The sequence below is a fragment of the Macaca thibetana genome, chromosome 11 (assembly GCF_024542745.1).
Source record: "Macaca thibetana thibetana isolate TM-01 chromosome 11, ASM2454274v1, whole genome shotgun sequence".
Taxonomy (NCBI): Eukaryota; Metazoa; Chordata; class Mammalia; order Primates; family Cercopithecidae; genus Macaca; species Macaca thibetana.
In genome coordinates this window covers 71,624,495-71,645,818 of record NC_065588.1, presented here as the reverse complement: position 1 = coordinate 71,645,818, position 21,324 = coordinate 71,624,495, and the positions used below count along the sequence as shown (strand labels likewise).

At 37.6% G+C, this 21,324-nt stretch overlaps 2 protein-coding genes across 2 annotated transcripts in view; both read right to left on the bottom strand.

Moving 5' to 3' along the window:
* The window catches only part of GLIPR1 (GLI pathogenesis related 1), an 897,418-nt gene that overhangs the window by 66,862 nt on the left and 809,232 nt on the right, over positions 1–21,324 (bottom strand). The gene's annotated exons all lie outside the window — the stretch shown is intronic.
* The window catches only part of GLIPR1L2 (GLIPR1 like 2), a 43,502-nt gene continuing 24,834 nt past the window's right edge, over positions 2,657–21,324 (bottom strand). Inside the window, exons 4-6 of the mRNA XM_050749463.1 lie at positions 12,373–12,458; positions 4,653–4,679; positions 2,657–4,570 (exon numbers count right to left, since the gene is read on the bottom strand). Of these exons, the coding sequence (XP_050605420.1) occupies positions 4,203–4,570; positions 4,653–4,679; positions 12,373–12,458 (481 nt within the window). The 3' untranslated portion in view covers positions 2,657–4,202. The remainder of the gene's footprint in view (positions 4,571–4,652; positions 4,680–12,372; positions 12,459–21,324) is intronic.

Here is a 21,324-nt window from a genome sequence, read left to right as displayed (position 1 = left end):
AGATCTCAAATTAACAACCTAACATTGTACCTAAAAAAAAAAAAAAAAAAAAGAACCCTAGAAAAACAAAAACAAACAAAACCTAAAGCTAGCAGAGAAAAGAAATAACAAAGATCAAAGCAGAACTAAATGAGATGGAGACCAAAAGAATGATACAAAGGAGCAAAAAATGAAAAATTGGCTCTTTGAAAAGATAAAAAATATTGATAGACTGCTGGTTAGAATAACCATGAATAAAAGAGACAATTCAAATAAATGCAATCGGAAATAACAGGGACATTAATACCTGCCACTTGGGTTGATTTCATGACTTCGTCTTTGGAATAGTGCTGTGATAAACATATGAATGCAGGCGTCTTTTCAATATAATGATTTCTTTTCCTTTGGGTGGTGATATGATTTGGTTCTGTATCCCTACCCAAATCTCATCTGTAGCTCCCATAATTCCCATGTGTTGTGGGAGGGACCCAGTAGGAGATGACTGAATCGTGGGGGCGGGTCTTTCCCAGGCCGTTCTTGTGATAGTGAATGGGTCTCATGAGACCCGATCGGTTTTTAAATGGGAGTTTCTCTACACAAGCTCTCCCTCTGCCTGCTGTCATCCACGCAAGATGTGACTTGCTCCTCCTTGCCTTCTGCCATGATTGTGAGGCCCCTCCAGCCAGATGGAACTGTAAGTCCAATAAATCTCTTTCTTTTGTAAAATGCCCAGTCTTGGGTATGTCTTTATCAGTGGCGTGAAAATGGATTAATAAAGTAAATTAGGGCCGGGCGCGGTGGCTCAAGCCTATAATCCCAGCACTTTGGGAGGCCGAGACGGGCGGATCACGAGGTCAGGAGATGGAGACCATCCTGGCTAACATGGTGAAACCCCGTCTCTACTAAAAAATACAAAAACTAGCCGGGCGAGGTGGCGGACGCCTGTGGTCCCAGCTACTCGGGAGGCTGAGGCAGGAGAATGGCGTGAACCTGGGAGGCGGAGCTTGCAGTGAGCTGAGATCTGGCCACTGCACTCCAGCCTGGGTGACAGAATGAGACTCTGTCTCAAAAAAAAAAAAAAAAAAAAAAAAAAGTAAATTAGTACCAGTTAGAATGAGTCATTGCTGAAAAGATACCTGAAAACGTGGAAGTGACTTTGGAACTGGGTAACAGGCAGAGGTTGGAACCATTTGGAAGGCTCAGAAGAAGACAGGAAGATGTGGGAAAGTTTGGAACTTCCTAGAGACTTGTTGAATGGTTTTGACCAAAATGCTGATAGTGATATGAATAATAAGGTCCAGGCTGAGGTGGTCTCAGATGGGGATGAAGAACTTTTTGGGAACTGGAGTAAAGGTGACTCTTGCTATGTTTTATCTAAGAGACTGGTGGCATTTTGCCCCTGCCCTAGAGATGTGTGGAACTTTGAACTTGAGAGAGATGATTTAGGACATCTGGATGTTGGGAATGAAGTTTTTGGTGTCGCAAAAACAAAACAAAACAAAAACGTGGGAACAAATGATCTCTCAGCCAGGTGAGCTTTACTTTCTGCAGAAAGGGTGCTACCCAATAGCTGTCCAGCCACAAGAGCACACCAAACAAAGGAGACACAGTAATTTATAACCTGACACGTCTACCCTACTGCTGTGTCCAGTTTTCACTGGCTGGAATAGGACCTCACATTTTACACTTTACCCGATTGGTTATTAGTTTAAACATTCTTAATTAGGTGAGGGGACTAGAACAAAGAAAGAAAAGGAAGTTGCTCAGGGATAGTTAAGGAAGCATCTCCAAATAAGGAGTGGCATGCACTATGGGCTGGGGCTTGTCTACTTCTGTCCAGGCATGCCAGAGCAAGCTAGGACAGCTGATTTATATATATCAGGAATATATATATATATATGTATATATATATTTTTATATATATAGTGGATAGCAATCTTATTGTAAGAAAATGTGACTTTTTATAATCTTTGAAGAACTTTCCCATTTCTCACATGGAGGAAGAAATTTCTAAGCAGTAAAGCACTCAAGAGGTGACTTGGGTTGTTTTATAAAAGAAGCAGAGCATAAAAGTTTGGAAAATTTGCAGCCTGACAATGTGATAGAAAGAAAAACCTATTTTCTGAGGAGAAATTGAAGCTGGCTGCAGAAACTTGCATAAGTAATGAGGAGATGAATGTTAATCTCCAAGACAATGGGGAAAATGTAAGGGTTTTTCACCGGAGCCCCTCCCATCACAGGCTTTGAGATCTAGGAGAAAATGATTTCCTGGGCCTGGCCCAGGTTCTATTAGGCATACAGATACGTAACAAGTTAGTCATGTGTGGGAATTAATAAATGAAGAAATTGTACTTGTAAATGCGTCATATGTTCACATATCTAAGGTCAGTTTTCTTATTTTAAAAATAGAAGCAATGCCAGCTCCACAAGAAGGGTTTTGAATATTAAATACATGAAAGGACTTTGGAAGCTATGAAGTACAACACAAATGTACAATAATAATAATAAATAACGTCACTGTAGAGAACTAGCCCTTTTCTCTACCTAAGGCTTTTTTCTCAGGGGACTGGTGGAACAGAGGCTGACTTCATAGATAGAAAAATATCTAATTTCTACAAAGAGGAGCTCTTTGAAAAAAAACAAAGCAAAGGAAACAAACCAAACAGAAACACTCAAATCCAAGAGGATAGCTCAGGGCTTTTTAATATAATTCTTATCTTGCCCTACTTAGGAACAGGTTTTTAACAGAATATTGATACAACTAAAGAACAACAGAGTTAATACACATAGCATTTACACCATTTGAGGTATTTGGCTATGCTAGGTTTTTTTTCTTTCTTCTTTCTTTTCCCTCAGTGGAACCACACATTGAGAAATACAGCTTTAGAACACAATATTCTATCAAAATTGGAAAACAGATTTTTATTTGACAACATCAGATATGCAGTGATTCTTTTTTTCAATGTCATTTCTTTCACTTATACCTTCAGTTTATTAAGCCTCTGATTCTCAATTAGAATAAGTTCCCTAAGTCCCTGTCATAAATACAATTGTATCAACCTTTCACATCTCAGCCACATTGAGTTCTAATAAGTGTGCAACAGTAAGACAGCTGAGCATGGAATGGCAATCGGAAAAATATTATACATTGCTTTTTGCCTATTTTAAAATTGAGCAATAAAAGGTATTTATTATTTTGCCATATAAGGTGCTGAGTTCAGGAACATTTTCATGGGAATCAGGTTTTTCCCTCAGGTGTTTGCCTAGTATACTTCACAACTACTATTGATTCCTTTACAAAGTTGATCCATGAATATTTATTGATGGAAGAGGTCTTAGTGGTCATCTGTACTAGCCATTTATTTTGTAGCTAAAGAAATCTCCTGTGCTAGGTGTTTTTATTTAGTTCATTTATTAGTATTACTAGTGGTAAGTAGTTATCTTATTAATTTGTGAACTTTTACTATACATATTGAATAACAAGTTAATAATTTTCTAAAAATTTATTTATTTTATCATATAAATTTGGAAGCACCCAGATTCCTCTACCACAACTAATTAAAATTCTGGCATTTATTAGCCCTCAGTGGCAGAAAATTACAGCAAGTCTTTAATGAAATATTGAACATGAATTATAAATAATAAGTTTGCATCCTAGCAGGATGTACAGGTACCACTTAAACTATTCCCAAAACCACAAAGACAAATAATAATATCAAATACCTTAATATCACCTGGGAAATACCACTACCACCAATAACAACTATGATAGTAACAGTAAAAACAAAAAAATACAAATTTTATTCAATGGTTGTTCTGAACTTGGAATGATCTTAAGCACCTTACTATTTAAAGCACAGAGACGGAAACACGTTTAGAAAATGAAAATTCCCTCCTTTATTAGAATAACATGGTGAAATCTTAAAATTAATTAGACTGGTCAAATGTTTTTCAGAGTTTTTCTTGTCATGTCTTTATCTGTTCTTAGTGTCAAAGAGCCCACCTTACATGTTTTTTGTTTCTTTGTTTTACAAATTTAAATTTACTGAATAAGTATAGGAGAGAAGGGAAAAAAAACATCCCAATGGTGGTTTGCATATCTTCTTCCTTGTTAAAACTCAGTGTTTTACTTTTTTTTTTGTCTGTCTTTTTTGTATTACACTTTTGGCTTATATTGGTGATACATCTTTTTCCTCCTCTTTCTACTCTTATTTTTCCTCTTCCTACATCTTTTCTTTTTGTGTTTCCTCTTCTTCCTTCTTCTCCTCGTCTTCCTCCTCCTCCTCCTCCTCCTCCTCTTCCTCCTCTCTCTCTTCTTTTTCCTCCTCCATTTCCATTATTTCCATTTCTATTTCCTCTTTTTCTTTCTTCTCTTTCTGTTTTTCCTCCTCTTCATTCTCTGCTTCAGATTCCTCAGGGGTAAATATCATTTGTTGTTCCAACAAGATATTTGGAAACTGAGACTGTACTATCAAAACAGTTATGACACACAGCATAAAACATATTATCCTCAATAATAAAATGAATGTGCACAGTGGATCACATAGAATTGGCCGGGGCATTTCCCATTTTGGATACCAAAATCGGTAATCTGTAAACAAAGAAGCAATTGAAAGCTGGATTTCACATAAAGTAGTTAAATTGTTCAAGAAATAAAGGACAACAATACATACATATGGCTTGGTCACGATCTGCATTACCTAGAAAGAAAAAGAAAGTCCATAAAAAATTAGATAAAATTTCTTTTCTAAAAAATAAGAAAATCTCCCAATAATAGTGTCACTTTCTCCTAGCTCCCAGGCATTATCTTTGATGTCCTCCCTCCAACCACTAGCCAATTTTAAGTACAATATATTCTCTTTAATGAAATCAGCCTGGTTTGTTACAGAAAGTATGGAAATACATGAGTAAGGAGATATGCATTCTAGTGCTAATTCTGTCTTTACGTCATTGACCTTTCGTAAGTTTTCCACTTCTGCCCTTAAAATATTGTTCCAGCTCCAACATTCTAGGATTCTATAATATCTCTTATTTTCATCTCTCTTTCTCCCCACAGATCACTCCTAATTAATCTTAGAAATCTATTCACTTTCCTCATTTAATTCTTATTTTCAGAAGCTTTCAGTTGCTCTTAATTTCCCAGATGGCAAAGTTAGCTCTATAGCCTGGCATTCAATATTTTTAGTTAACTAGTTCAATGAGATAATAATAGTTTTTAGGAAATAAATTCCCTTTCTTCTGCTCATTTGGGTTGAGAGATTATCAGTCCATTTTCACACTGCTATAAAGAACTACCTGAGACTGGGTAATTTACAAAGGAAAGAGGTTTTTCCTGTAGTCTCAGATACTTGGGAGGCTGAGGCAGGATAATCACTTAAACCTGGGAGGCGGAGTTTGCAGTGAACCAAGATTGCACCACTACACTCCAGCCTGGCGACAGAGCAAGACTCTGTCTAAAAAAAAAAAAGAGATAGAGAGAAAAGGTTTAATTGACTCATAGTTCTGCATGGACGGGCAGGCTTTGGGAAATTTAAAATCATGGTGGAAGGTGAAGGGGAAACAAGGCACGTCTTACATGGTGGCAGGAGGGAGAGTGAGGGGAGAACTGCCAAACACTTTTAAACCACCAGATCTTATGAGAATTCACTCACTATCATGAGAACAGCATGGGGGAAACTGTCCTCATGATCCAATCACCTCCCACCAGGTCCCTCCCTCAGCACTTAGAGATAACCATTTGAGATGATATTTGAGTAGGAACACAGAGCCAAACCATATCATTCTGCCCCAGCCCCTTCCAAATCTCATGTCCTTCTCACATTTCAAAACACAATCATGCCTTCCCAAGGGTCCCCCAAAGTCTAAACTCATTCCAGCCTTCACCCAAAAGTCCAAGTTCAAAGTCTCACCTAAGACAAGACAAGTCCCTTCCATCTATAAGCTTGTAAAATCAAAAGCAAGTTGGTTACTTCTAAGATACAATGAAGGTACAGGCATTGGGCAAATGCTCCCATTCCAAGTGGGAGAAATTGGCCAAAACAAAGGGGCTTCAGGCCCCATACAAGTTCAAAATCCCACAGGACAGTCATTAAATATTAAAGCTCCAAAATAGTCTCCTTTGGCTCCATGTCTCACATCCAGGGCATGCTGATGCAAGGGGCAGACTCCCAAGGACTTGGGAAGCTCTGCCCCTGTGGCTCTGAAGGGTTCAGGCCCTGTGGCTGCTTTCACAGGCTGGCATGGACTACCTGTGGCTTTTCCAGGCACATGGTGCAAGTTGTCATTCTGGGATCTGGAGGATGGTGGCCTTCCTCTCACAGCTCTATTATGCAGTGCCCCAGTAGGGACTCTATGTGGGGGCCCCAACTCCACATTTCCCCCTCTGCATTGCCCTAGTAGAGGTTCTCCATGAGGGCTCCACCCCTGCACCAGATTTCTGCCTGGACATCCAGGTGTTTCCATACATCCTCTGAAATCTATGCAAAGGCTCCCAAAGCTCAACTCTGTCATCTATGCACCTGCAAGCCTAACAACACATGGATGCTGCCAAGGTGCTACCAAGGCTTGGGGCTTGCATCCTTTAAAGCAATGGCCTGAGCTGTACCGTGGTCCCTTTGAGCCATGGCTTAAGCTGGAATGGCTGGGAGGCAGGGCACCATGTCCCAAGGCTACACAGAGCAGCAGGGACCTGGGCCTGACCCATGAAACAATTTTTCCCTCCTAGGCCTCTGGGCCTGTGATGGGAGAGGCTGCCATGAAGATTTCTGAAATATCCTGGAGACAGTTTTCCCATTGTCTTGGCGATTAACATTTGGCTCCTCGTTACTTGTGCAAATTTTTGCAGCCAGCTTGAATTTCTCCCCAGGAAAAAAAAATATATATATATGTATATTTTTTCTACCACATGGCCAGGCTGCAAATTTTCCAAACTTTTATGCTCTGCTTCCCTTTTAAACATAAGTTTTAATTTCAGATCATCTCTTTATCAATGCATAAGACTATATGCTTTTAGAAACAGCCAGGTCACATTTTGAGTGCTTTTCTGCTTAGAAATTTCTCCTGCCAGATACCCTATATCATCTCTCTCAAGTTCAAAGTTCCACAGATTGCTAGGACATGGGTAAAAATGCCACCAGCCTCTTTGCTAAAGCATAGCAAGAATGATCTTCATTCCAGTTCCCAACAAGTTTCCCATCTCCATCTGAGACCACCTCAGCCTGGACTTCATTGTCCATATCACTATCAGCATTTTGGTCAAAACTATTCAACAAGACTCTAGGAAGTTCCAAACTTTCCCACATCTTCCTGTCTTCTTCTGGGCCCTCCAAATGGTTCCAACCTCTGCCTGTTACCCAGTTCCAAAGTTGCTTCTACATTTTCAGGTATCTTTTCAGCAATGCCTCACTATAACTGGTACCAATTTCATGTATTAGTTGATTTTCACACTGCTAAAAAGAACTACCTGAGACTGGGTAATTTATAAAGAAAGGAGGTTTAATTGACTCACAGTTCTGCATGGCTGGAGAGGCCTCAGGAAACTTACAATCATGACAGAGGGTGAAGGGGAAGCAAGGCACATCTTACATGGTGGCAGGAGAGGCAGGGGGCAACTGCCAAACACTTTAAACCATCAGATCTCATGAGAACTCACTCAATATCATGAGAACATCATGAGAGAAACTGCTCCCCTGATCCAATTACCTCCCATCAGGTCCCTCCCTCAACATGTGGGGATTATAATTCAAGATGGTATTTGGGTGGGGACACAGAGCTAAACAATATCATGATGGTCAGATAACCAATCCTGAATTCCACTAGGAAGCACAGTGGAAGGATAAATGAGTTCTCATACATAGAGAACCCAATAGCAACAAAGAACTTTGTCTTGCAACAGGAAAATTTAGAACTCATTATTCAGGCACCTTAGAGATGAACTGACCTTCCTTTGGATCTCTGAGGTTATTTTAGCCTTTTGCGCTTGGTCTTACTTCATATTTTATGTAATGATTTCTATTTAGATTTTCTTTCAAAAAGTCTTCATCACGTAGTTTGTATTTTCTCATTTGGTATTTGTGTATCTATTGATGCCTTAGTATGAGCAATTATGTAATAGTATGCTTCTTCTTTGCATCTTTATTCACTTCTCATCAATTTTTATTGATTATATGTTTCATTAAATAGTTAAATACATTTAAATTTACTTGCACCTCTATTGTTCATCAGCTTTAAATAGTCTAGTATCTTCGGCCCTTAGCTATAAATGATGAGGAAATAAGCATATTTTTTCTCTCTCTCTTCTCCTCCCAAGTTTTATTAATTGTATCATTTGCATGTTTCCAATATTTCTTGTATTTTTTTTGTAACTATAACTCTCAGATTGTTTTAGTCTTAGTCTATCTATTAAGATTCAGGGCTCACAGAGAGTTCTTTCACTCAAGTTTTTTCATTCCTCTCTTCTTTTTGGTGAATGTCATCCTCTAGTTTACTGAAGAAGTGCTCATGAGAACTATACACCAAATGTAACTGCATGCTCCCAAAACATCTGTCTATTTGATTACACTTGAATAATAGGTTTTGCTGTATATAAATTCTTGGTTGACACTTCTTATATTAAGGGCATATAGGCATCATGCAACCATCTCTTAGCATTTACTGTTATGGTAGAGAAGTTTGAAGCCAGACTGAATTTTCCCCCTTTATGTGGGAATATCAGTTGCCAAAGCAGCATTACTACCACATCAGTGTGAAGTCAATTTTGTATTGTAGAGCTGAAACCAGGAAGTACAGTTCTGTGAATTATTTTCTCTGCATAGCTTCAGGTAAGAGTTTGCCAATGACAGGAATGCAAATGAAATAGGAAAGATATAAGAAAAGCAACCACCAGGGATGATGGTAGGCCAGGTAAGATGGATCAATGTGAGTTTCACAGTGGCTTCTTAGTATAATACAATATAGAACTCTCAGCTTTGTTGCCACTTCTCTGCCTTACTGTGGCCACTTCCCTGACCTTCACTCCCTTAGTGTTTACAGTATTCAGGTAAACTGAATTTCCTATGTTAAACACTTTATTGCTAAAATACTTAGAGTGACTATTTTTCTGCTTCAATCCAGACCGTTAAACTTCTTAATAACTGATCTTACATTTTTGCTTGGATACTTTAAGATTCTTTCTTTTCCACTAATGTCCAGTAACTTACTAGGCTATGTCTACTGTGTTGACTATTTTGTGTCACTTTTTCCCAGCACATAGTGTGCACTTTCAATGTTTAGATTCAGGTATTTTTATTTCTGTGAAATTTGTTTTATTACTTAAGTATCTATATATCTCTCTCTAGTTGTATTTTCTGTTCTATTGTTTTGGTTCTGTTCTTGAGGCCCTACAATTATTCACATGTTGAAACTGAGTCCACAGTTATAGTTTTATCTGTGTATATATACACATTTATATATGTTTATTAAAATTCTTAATTTCCAACACTTATAATTCCAATTCACCACCATAAGATTCATGCTTGCTTTTTTCCTTTACATATTTGTATTCCATTTCTGACAGCAAGAAACTAGCCCCCATTATACTTAATTTTTTTTATCATTCCCCCACTATGCTTCCAATCTCCCATCACTGTCTCTAGCTCCTAGCACACATATGTGCCCCCCTCACTCTGCTTAGACTTAGACACTCAGATTTAGCAAATAAAAACAAATGATGTCAGGTTACATTTGAATCTCAGAAAGCAATATTGTTTTACTATAAGTCTGACCAATGTAATATTTGGAGTATGTTTTTGCTGAGAAAATGTCTTGTATTAATCGGCCAACTTAGGGGCTGGCCCTACGCTGGGACACCCTCCCACCCTGCTCAGACTTTGAAACCCAGCTCTGGGCTTCTGTGTGTGGATTCCTTCCTTACCCAACTTGGGCCCTGACTTTACCCATGTCAAGTCATCTTCTCCACATTAAAACTTTCCTCACCTAATTTGCACTCAGAAACCTCATGTGTAATTGCCCTTAAGTATGGATGCCCCCTTTACTGGCTTAGGTTCAAAATCTCTTCTCAGCCCACTCCAATATGGACTCTTCTCCTTATTCTTCTAGGCCTCCAACAACCACTGCCAGACCATCCCTCCAGGGATGTCTTCCTCACTGGCTCAGACTCTCCCTTCCATCCCATGTTGATGCTCTCCTCACCTTGCCTGGGCACAGATGCCACATACTGAGTCATCCCTGCATGGACATCATTTTATTCTGCTCTGGCTCTGATACCCCAAACCAGACCTCATATATGGACGGTTACTTCATTCCATGAGGGATCTGACTTCCCACACGTGGCCACATCTCTATGTGGACAGCATCCTCATCTTGCTTAGGTTTCCTTTCCATGCCCACTGCATCTCGTGTGGATCCTTTGTTATGCTGTTTAGGTTCTAACACATCACCTCTGGATGCCCCTCTGTGTAGATGACTACATTCCCCTGACCTGCTCAATGACTTTAGTATTGAATTTTTCAGAAAAAGAAAGACAATGAAAAGAGGAAGAACAAGAGTTTGCATCTTGATTCAACTGAAGCAACAGCAGAGATGTTAGGTGGAATCATCCCTGAAATGGTGTTATAGTAAAACTGTCCACTAGTTTTTGTTTCTGTTTTTTCTTCAGCACAAAAATATCATATATTTGGGAGGGTGAGGTAGGAGGACCACTTGAGGCCAGGAGTTTGAGACCAGCCCGGGCAACACAACAAGATCCTGTCTCTGCAAAAAATAAAAAAAAATTAGCTGGGCATGGTGGCACATGCCTGCAGTCTTAGCTACTTGGGAGGCTGAGGCAGGAAGATCACCTGAGCCCATGAATTCAACGTTACAGTGAGCTATGATCAAACCACTGCATTCCAGCCTGTGTGACAGAAAGAAAGACCCTGTCTCTTTTCCAGAATCTACAAAGAACTTAAACAAATTTACAAGAAAAAAGCTAACAACCCCATTAAAAAGTGGGAGAAGGATATGAACAGACACTTCTCAAAAGAAGACATTTATGCATCCAACAAACATATGAAAAAAAGCTCATCATCACTGGTCATTAGATAAATGCAAATCAAAACCACAATGAGATACCACCTCATGCCAGTTAGAATGGCAGTCATTAAAAAGTCAGGAAACCACAGATGCTGGAGAGGATGTGGAGAAATAGGAACACTTTTACACTGTTGGTGGGAGTGTAAACTAGTTCAACCACTGTGGAAGACAGTGTGGCGATTCCTCAAGGATCTTGAACCAAAAATACCATTTGACCCAGTAATCTGGGTACATACCCAAAGAATTATAAATCATTCTACTATAAAGATACCTGCGCACGTATGTTTATTGTAACACTATACACAATAGCAAAGACTTGGAACCAACCCAAATGCCTGTCAATGATAGACTGGATAAAGAAAATGTGGCATATATACCATGGAATACTATGCAGTCATAAAAAAGGATTAGTTCATTTCCTTTTCAGGGACATGGAAGAAGCTGGAAACCATCATTCGCAGCAAACTATCACAAGAACATAGAACCAAACACCACATGTTCTCACTCATAAGTGGGTGTTGAACAATGAGAACACATGGACACAGGGAGAAGAACATCACACATCAGGGTCTGTTGGGGGGTCGGGGGCTAGGGGAGGGATAGCATTAGGAGAAATACCTGATGTAGATGATGGGTTGATGGGTGCAGCAAACCACCATGGCACATATATACCTATGTAACAAACCTGCATGTTCTGCACATGTACCCCAGAACTTAAAGTATAATAATTATAAAACAACATAATATGCTATTTACTTATTATCCTAATTTATCTCCTCCCATATTCCTAAGCATTGTATATTTTAGCTATAGTTATACTTTTGGAGTATATTCTTTCATGTGGAAAAACTAAAAGAAAAATGTAATCAAACATATTTTCTACTTTTTACTTTCTAAATATTTGGACATTTCAGCTTTTTGGAGGAAAAACTAAAAGAAAAGGGTATTAAATATATGCTACTTCATAAATATTTTGGAATATACTATCCTTTAAAGCAGTTATTATCAAACAGTCTGCTGTTTGGGAATAAACTGTGAAGCTTTATCAGGGTAAAACTGTTAGTTCTCATTCCTTCTTTCAGACACTCTGGTATGTCCTCAGGGGAAGGAATAGGGTTAAGATAGAACAGAAAAGGCTCTACAGTTTAGAAAAATCTAAAGATGATACTGTGTCAACCATCCTTTGATAATATAATAGTAGCATTCTGATCAAAGGAATAATATTAACATGACAATAAAAAACTAGTGTTCAATCACTTATTTTTCTTGTTGTCCAATCCATTATGCATTTTTTTCATGTTTAAGTTATTTTCTTTATCTTACTGCATAGAAAATCTGTGCATTTGTCATGTCTGCCACATCGAGTACAAAATATTCCTGGTTCATAAGGTCTTCTTGTCAGCGTTCCTCTATAAACAAAAAAGCAGAAAACATTTAGTTAGAATAAGCTTCAATTTTTACATGTAATTTAAATAATATAGTTACTAATATTTAATCAGGTTTAAAACGTGAGTTAAGAAACTGGATTTAAGGAAATACTTTAATTAGAGATTCAATGCTTCCCTTTTGTTCTCCCCCAGGAAACAGTCTTTTCTGAAACGAATTCCCATGCCCTAGAAACAAAGTATTATAATTAAATATAAGAATGGGGTTTAAAGCTTCTTTCATTTTAGTTTATAGCAAAATGTATCCTTTAAAAGTGAATGATGTAGGCTGGGTGGGGTAGCTCCCTCACCTATAATACTGGTGCTTTGGGAGGCCAATGTAGGATAATCTCTTGAGACCATGAGTTCGAGACCAGCCTGGGTAACAGAGCAAGACCTCGTCTCTTCAAAAACATATTTTTTTAAATTAGCCAGGCATGGTGCGTGCCTATAGTCCCAGCTACTCAGGATACTGAGGAAGGAAGATAAGTTGAGTCCAGGAGTTTGCGGTTGCAGTGAGCTATGACTGTGCCACTGCACTCTAGCCTGGGCAACAGAGCAAGGCTTTGTCTCTAAAATAAATAAATAAATAAATACATAAATACATAAATAAATAAATAAATGTCTATAGAATGTTTTATAATTAATTGCTTCCTGGTTGGCTCAAATACATAAAAAGTTTTATAAAAATGATATATTAAGTATCTATAGAGTTTACAAAATTCTGAAATGCTTATGTCCCAAAGACTCATCTGTATGAATTATTTTGGGGGTGTACATAAAAACACATAAATTTATAAAGAAGCAAATAAATATAAACGGGAATTTACAGAGTTGATTTAACCCACTGTACAGAGCTGAAGAGAGAAGTAAGAAATAATTACATCAATTGCCTAGAGCTAAATGAGAAAAAAGGCCCTAAAGTACTTTTAAGTCGGGAAATTTAAATAAATGATCTAGGATAAGAAAGGTAGAGAAAACAAGCAGGGAAAAGATACTTTTGAGTGGGGGCAATGTCATTAATTCTGGTAATTTAATCAGGATTGCCTATTTACCTGGTACATAATTTGTAGCTATAAAAACAAACATTCGTTATTTAAGTCCTTGGTTAGGCCTTATTAGGCCTTCAGGAAGAATGGCCAAGCCTAAGAAACATATGTTCAAAAACCTGAGTATCACATTTCTCAGATATATCTTATTTAATCAGAGCGTTTGAGTGATACCCAATAAGACATCTGATACCCTTGAATTGTAAGCATTCAAGTCCATCAGGAACATCCAGAGGTTTGTGGTTATTTGTAGATCATATATCACTTCTTCAGTTTTACTGTTCTATTATCCAACTATTTCAAGAAAGAAAGGCATTTTGTTTAGAACCCAGCCACAGCAGAAACTCAAGAGTTGCTCTAGTCACCTTTAGCTACACCCTGGTCTATTTTTCCTATCCTAACACTTTTTCACCAAAACAGATGCCTCCAACACAAAAGCAGATGTATTGTCTCCTAAGGTCCCAAGGACGGGAGACCTCTGTCCTTATGCCTAAGTAAAAAGCTACTCACTATAAAAACTGCCTTTGAGAACTAGAGCATAGGCCAATCACCCCAAGATCATAATGTCTGATATCTGTAGCCTGGCAAAACTGTGGAAAGGCAAATAAACAAATATAATAATGCATACATACATACGTAAAACTGAAAATAAATAAATCCACACTGTGGTAGACTACAATGAGTCCCCTCTTTCAAAGAGTTGAGTTTTATAATCATTATTTCTATTAGACAGCCAGAAATGTCAGGCTAATACTCTCCCCTATGTTAATCTTCCTCTAGTTCTGAGTTTCTAAGAAAGTGAACCTAAATCAACTTAAGTCTGGATCCACGGCACACCTCCCAACTTCAATTGGAATTATTGGGCCAGATTAGGAGGAAATAATAGGTAAGTATCTATAAGCAGCAAAGTCCACTGATATTTCACAGCTGCCCTGGCAATGCCTTAGAAAATTTACATTTTCTAAGAAGCAGACCAGTGGTTCACCAAGACCAAGTCAAGACTCTTGAACATAGTCTTCTAGAACTTTTCTTAGCCTCTATCTGGCCATAGCCTCAGTACAATGCTACCTATAGAGCATGTGTCCAGATCCTAGATAAGGACATGTTGCCTGGGTGTCTTAACAGACAAGTGTACCCATTTCCAACCCCAAGTTCATTAGAAGACAATTATTCAAAAATTGTAATAGATACACAGTCTTTCAAAATGACAGCACAATTCTGGCAGTGGTAGAAACTTTCTTTGCCTACACTAGACTCATATCTGCCACTATCTTGTTCATCAAGGGGGTAATACAGCCCACAGCTTGACAATGTAGCAATTACAATTTGTAGGCAGGTTCTTCAAAGTTCTCCATCCAGACTCACATAGTCTGTACATTGTTAACAGAACAAGAGCTAAAGCACATGAAACAGATGTCGATTTTTCCATCTCATACAGCCAGAACAACTAGACTACTTACAGCAAGTTGTTTCATTTTTCACTACTTCTTATACATCACCACAACACTGGCTTCCATTCTATTGTCTCTTCTTTTTTTCATTTAATTTTTAAAATTATACTTTAATTCTCAGGTATATGTGCAGAATGTGAAGATTTGTTACATAGGTATACATGTGCCATGGTGGTTTGCTGCACCCTTCAACCCATCATCTTCATTAGATATTTCTCCTAATGCTATCCCTCCCCTCGCACCCCACATCCCGACAGGTCCCAGTGTGTGATGTTCCCCTCCCTGTATCCATGTGTTCTCATTGTTTAACTCCCACTTGAGAACATGTGGTGTTTGGTTTATGTTCTTGTGATAGTTTGCTAAGAATGATGGTTTCCAGCTTCATCAATGTCCCTGCAAAGGACATGAATAAGAGAGGACACGAACAAATGGAAAAACACTCCATACTGATGGATGGGAAGAATCAATATTGTGAAAATGGCCATACTGCCCAAAGCAATTTATAGATTCAATGCTATCCCCATCAAGCTACTATTGACTTTCTTCACAGAACTGGAAAAAACTACTTCAAATTTCATATGGAACCAAAAAGAGCCCGAATAGCCAAGACAATCCTAAGCAAAAAGAACAAAGCTGGAGGCATCATGCTACCCGACTTCAAACTATACTATAATGGAACAGAACAGAGGCCTCAGAAATAACGCCACACATCTACAGCCATCTGATCTTTGAAAAACCTGACCAAAACAAGCAATAGGGAAAGGATTTCCCATTTAATAAATGACTTTTTCTATACTCAGATTCATACATGTTTTCCTTTATAGTTTCTGGACTTTAGTGTTCTGATAGGTCCTTATACCTTCCAAATCATAAGCAAATTCACTAATATAGCCTTCATGACTTCACTTTTTAATGTTTAAATCTTTTATCTATTAGAAATTTATTTTTCTAAGATGAGTGAAAAACTCAGTTTTACTTTTATCCAGCCAGGAGGCTCTCTCCTAATTCTATTACTTAAATACTTTAACCAGTGATTTTAAATGCCACCTTTATCATAATCACTACATATGTATTTGGATCTACTTATTGACCCTCACCTACATAACACAATAACTCTATCTATTCATATGCCCTTATTTTAGCCTTTTAACTATTGCAGCTTCATGACATATTTTGAAATCTGGTAGCTATAACTCCCCTTGTCATTCATTACCTTCTTTACCTAATAATATACCAATGTTTATTTTTTTCCATATAAATTGTAATGTTATCCAGTTATATCAACTTATAAAAATATTGATTAAAAATTTTAATCTGAATTGAATTAAGTGTATGGATGGATAAAGACTGAAGTGACTTTAAGACACTGAATATTTCATCTATAAACATGGTATGTTTTTCCATTTTAAAAATTCTTCTATTAAATATTTTAGTAAACTGTAAACATTTTCTTCATATTGAGTCTGTAAATTTTTAAGATATATCTTATGTTTTTATACATATTGTCTTATAGTATTTTCTAACTCATAATTTCATAGATAGGAAAGCTCTTAAGCTTTGAATATTAATTTTATAAATTGTTGATTTGCTGAATTATATTATTTTTAGTTTTTAAAATGAGGAATCTTGGGTTTCTTCAGTATTGAATAATAAGGTATCTGCTTTCATCTTTCATTTAGGCCCGTTATTTCTTTCTTGTGTCTAATTGCATTGATTTGCTTTTTTTCACTAACACTGGTATCTTGATTGATTCTTATGGAATGAATATTCTTATCTTTTTAAAACCTTAATGGCAATTCTTGTAGATATCACCACTAAATATGATGATACCTTTTAGTTTGAGGGTTGTCTGTTCTTTAAAAACACCATTTTAATGAAAAGAAAATTTTTCTCTAATTTTGCTAAGCTTCACTTGTTAGCTTCTTTTTAAATTGGGAAGGGAAGCTGAACTTGGTTGAATTTTATGGGAGATATTTGTTGGTTTTTATCATTGTGTATTAGTTTTCTCAGGCTGCTGTAACAAAGTACCACAAACTAGATGGCTTAAAAACAACAGAAATTTATTATCTTACAGTTCTTAAGGCGAAAAGTCCAAAATTACGGTGTCAGCAGAGTTGGTTCCTTCTGAGGGTTCCAATGGAGACTCACTCCATGCCTCTCTCTTAGCATTTGGTGATGGTCAGCAATCTTTGGTGTTCCTTGTCTTGTAGACACATCATTCCTTCTTTGCATGACATTAGCCCCATGTCTCTGTGTTTCCACATTTCCATCTTCTTATAAAGTTACTAATCATATTGGATTAGGGACCTAACCTGCTCCACTATGACCTCATCTTAACTAATTACACCCCAAATCACCCTATTTCCGGAAGTCTTAGGTGTTAGGACTTGAGTGACTATACCACTGTGATGCTGTTTACCTTGTTACTATATTCTCTGTATTTCTGGTAGTTAGGTCTTGGGGCTTGACAAAATTCAGGTTCAATATCTGACACAAAACCAGGGGTCTTCTACTTCAGTGAAGTTTCTAGGGTACAGTGGTATGATGCATGTTGAGATATCCCTTCTAAAGTGAAAGATATGTTGTTGCACTTACCTCCTTCTGTAACCAAATGACAGGCAAAAAAACAAAACAAACAAAACAAAAAAAACGTAGCAGGTCTTTTTGGATTTGGAGGCAACATATTCCTCATTTGGGTGTGCTGTTGCAGCGCATTTTCTGAGTGACTTGAAAGCTTCTACTTTTGAGTGAGGCCCAGAGCAAGAGAAGGCGCCAACAGGTGCAGGATGCCACACTAGTTGATCTGCCATTTGGGCCATAGGTTCCAGCAGATCTAATTGAATATGTCCTTGGTGGTCTCAAACCCCACTGCTGGTACCAAAATCTGTATTAAAGTTCTCCAGAGAAATATAACCAATATGATGTATATGCATGTGTATAAACATACACACACACACATCAGAGACAGAGAAAGAGAGAGAGAGAAAGACTCTTATTTTAAGGAATTGGCTCATGGGAGCTGGTAAGTCCAAAATCTGCAAGGCAGGCTGGCAGGCTGGAGATCCAGGGAAATGCTGATGTTATAGTCTTGAGTTTGAAGGAGGGAGTCTGGAGGCAAATTCCTTTCTCTTCTGGAGACCTCAGACTTTTCTCTTCAAAGCTGAAAGGACCTCAGACCTTCAACTGATTGGGTGAAGCTCACTGAAATTATGGAGGATAATCTGCTTTATTCAAAGCCTACTGGTTTAAACGTTAATCACATCTAAAATAAACCTTCACAGCAACATCTAGGCTGCTTTGACCAAACAACTAGGCACCACAGCCTAGCCAAGCTGACACATAAAATTAACCATCACATCAGCTTCCTTTAAAAAAAATGGCGAGTTTTGTTTTATCTGGCAGTGAAATTACTGGCAGATAACCGCCATCCTGTTGAGGGCTGGTTTTAGGATTAGATGGGTCTACATTACTGTTTCCCTTATTCCTATGGTGGGCTTACTCTTCGGGTATGGTTCTTACTCTTAGGGCATGGCCTTTCTGAATCCACAAGTGGGTGCCCAGGGTGTTAACCAACAACTCACCATTTTGGCTGGGCTCAAACTGCAACTCTGTCTTTTCAGCACTGTGCAGCTTCTGAAATATCTGTGCAGATCTTCAGCTTCCGAATAGCTGGTCCCCACTAATCCATTGAGCATCTTGCACTGTGAAGTGCAGCTAAAGAGTTGGCCAAGGACCCACAGAAAGTTTTTACATAGACTTGGAGGGCTTCTTCTTTGTAGCCTCCTCCTCTTTGAGATCCTGGTCCCAAATACCAGACACCTTAGCATTGACAGACACTGATATCTCCTTTACCCCCCCGCCAAAAAAAACACATTCTTTGCTTGGATTCTGTTTCTCTGGCTACAGTTTGGGAAACACTTTCAGGGAGAAAACTGGAACAAATACGTGACTCCCGCTGAGTTCTTTCTTATTTGCAGAGATCAAAGACCCACACTGGTTGTTTTCTAATGCCTAAAAACAGTTGTTGTATATGTTTTGTCCAGTCTTTATAGTTATTTTAAGCAAGATATTCTCATACCAGCTTACAGAATGTACAGAAGCAAAATGGGTAACATAAGAATTGCTAGAAGAAAATATGAGATAATTAAAAATAGCAGTAATATTTTGAGAAAGCTTATCTATGTATGACACAAACCTCAAAACCCATGGAAAAAAATTGATACTTTTGTTTCTACAGTAAAACAAAGCAATACGATTTGACAAAAATGAATTGCATCTTAAGTCAACAGTTAAACATTAATATTTGGGGAAATATTTGTAAATTACATTACATAAAATGTAATGTGCAATGTCTTTGGCACACTTACAACAAAATTATATTTAACTAAATGAAAGGTCCTGTAGTCAACTGCAGATCCAACATGCCTAAAAATAAAAACAGTTCTTTTCCCTCCACTCTGTATCTTTTCCTAGCTCAGTTAATAACATTACCTATCAATAGCATAAATTCTTATGGTCATCTTTATGTCTTTTCCAATATTTAAGTTTTAGAGTAATCGAATTAATATTCTTTTATTTTATTTTTTAAAATTGTACTTAAAATGTGTGTTTCTATCTTTGAAAATGAAAAATAAGGACTAGTAAATAATTATATGTAAATACTGTTTCTGTTTTTTTCTGATACATTATAAACTATTCTAATCTTTATACAGATATCTTTGTAGATTGGGATCATTTTCTTTTCTTTCTCATTTCTCTTTCCTTTGCCCTTCTCTATTGTTTAGAAACATCAATTTGTAGATTTATATGCCATACATATTTCATTTTTTCTATATATTTTGACCTCTATTCTTCACCTTTGTGTTTCTGAGAAAAATTTTCAAGGTTGCTTTGACTTGTTGTTTTCTGTATGCATGGCCAGGTCTGTTTTATTCTTCTATTCTGCATTAATTTTCTGTAACTATATTAACAAATTACCACAAATTGGGTGGCTAAAACAACATTAACTTATTCACTGTTCTGGAGGCCCAAAGTCCAAAATCAAGGTGTTGGCAGGACTGTGCTCCCTCCAAAGGCTCTGAGAATCTGTTTGATTTTTCCAGCTTCTGGTGGCCTTAGCTCCTTGGCTTCTGGATGCATCACTTTAGCCGCTTCCGCTGTGGTCACACTGTCTCCTCCTCTTCTGTGTGTCTAATGCTGAATCCTCCTCTCCTCTTTAGCCCTCACCCAAATAATCCAGAATAAATTCCTTTTCTCAAGATCCTTATCTTAACCACATCTTTGCCATATTAGGTAATATTCACACTTTTGCCATTTAAGTAATAATGACAGGTTCTGGAAATTAGGGCCTAAATATATTTAACGTTGGTTGGGGGGCACCGTTCATCCCACTATACCTTCTAATTTTCAATTTGGTTATTTTACATTCATTTCTACCCAATATTTTATAATATTGTAATGGATTGATTTTTCTACCAACTATCCTTAAGAGAGATAATGTGATTGCCTATTTTAGGTACATAATCAAATAAGAATTGGACTGAGTTGACTGATATATGTTCCAATCTAGATCCTTCAAGGTAGACTTGCCAATATTTGTATCAAAGGAAAAATGGTTAACAGAAATTTCAAGACAAAGAAGCCTATGCCATAGGAGAGTAGCAAGAAAAAAAGGGTGATTTCAACAACCAGTAGCTTCATCTTATCACTGTAGTCATCTGAGACCCCTGAATCACTATTCTTCTTAAGGTCACCAAATACCTTCATCTCATCTAATGGAACTGTCAGTTCGCCTTCCTCAATTTCTCATTCTCTCAGCAGCATCTCATAGAGTTAACCAGTTTGGGCTTCTTAGTTCATGTTCTTCACTTGACTTCCAAGTACCTTACCAGCAGGTTTTTGGTTTCCCTCATGCCTCATTAGCCTCTCTTCATTCTCCTTTACTAGCTCTTTTGCCTTAGTTTGAAATAGCATAGTGCCCCAGGACTTAGTTCTTAAATTGTCTCCATATGCACTCTCCCACATGCTGATCTCATTCACTGTGACTTTCACTTCAGAGCCTTTTTACCAGAAATTGCCTCTACTTAGAAAACAACTACATACTTTCATATGGCTCTCTGTTTCTCATGATTCAATCACATTTCCTGCATTTATTTTTTTATCTAATATACCCAAATAGAAAACATACCCTTTGATCTTCTCTAAGTTAATGAAATCACCATCCACCCAGTTTTTTTAGACTAAAGACATAGGCACAGTGTTGCTTGATTATTTTATTCAATCTATCCCTAAAGTCAAGCCAATTGGCTTGTATTATTAGCTCCACCTCCATAATATACCCAGAAACTGACC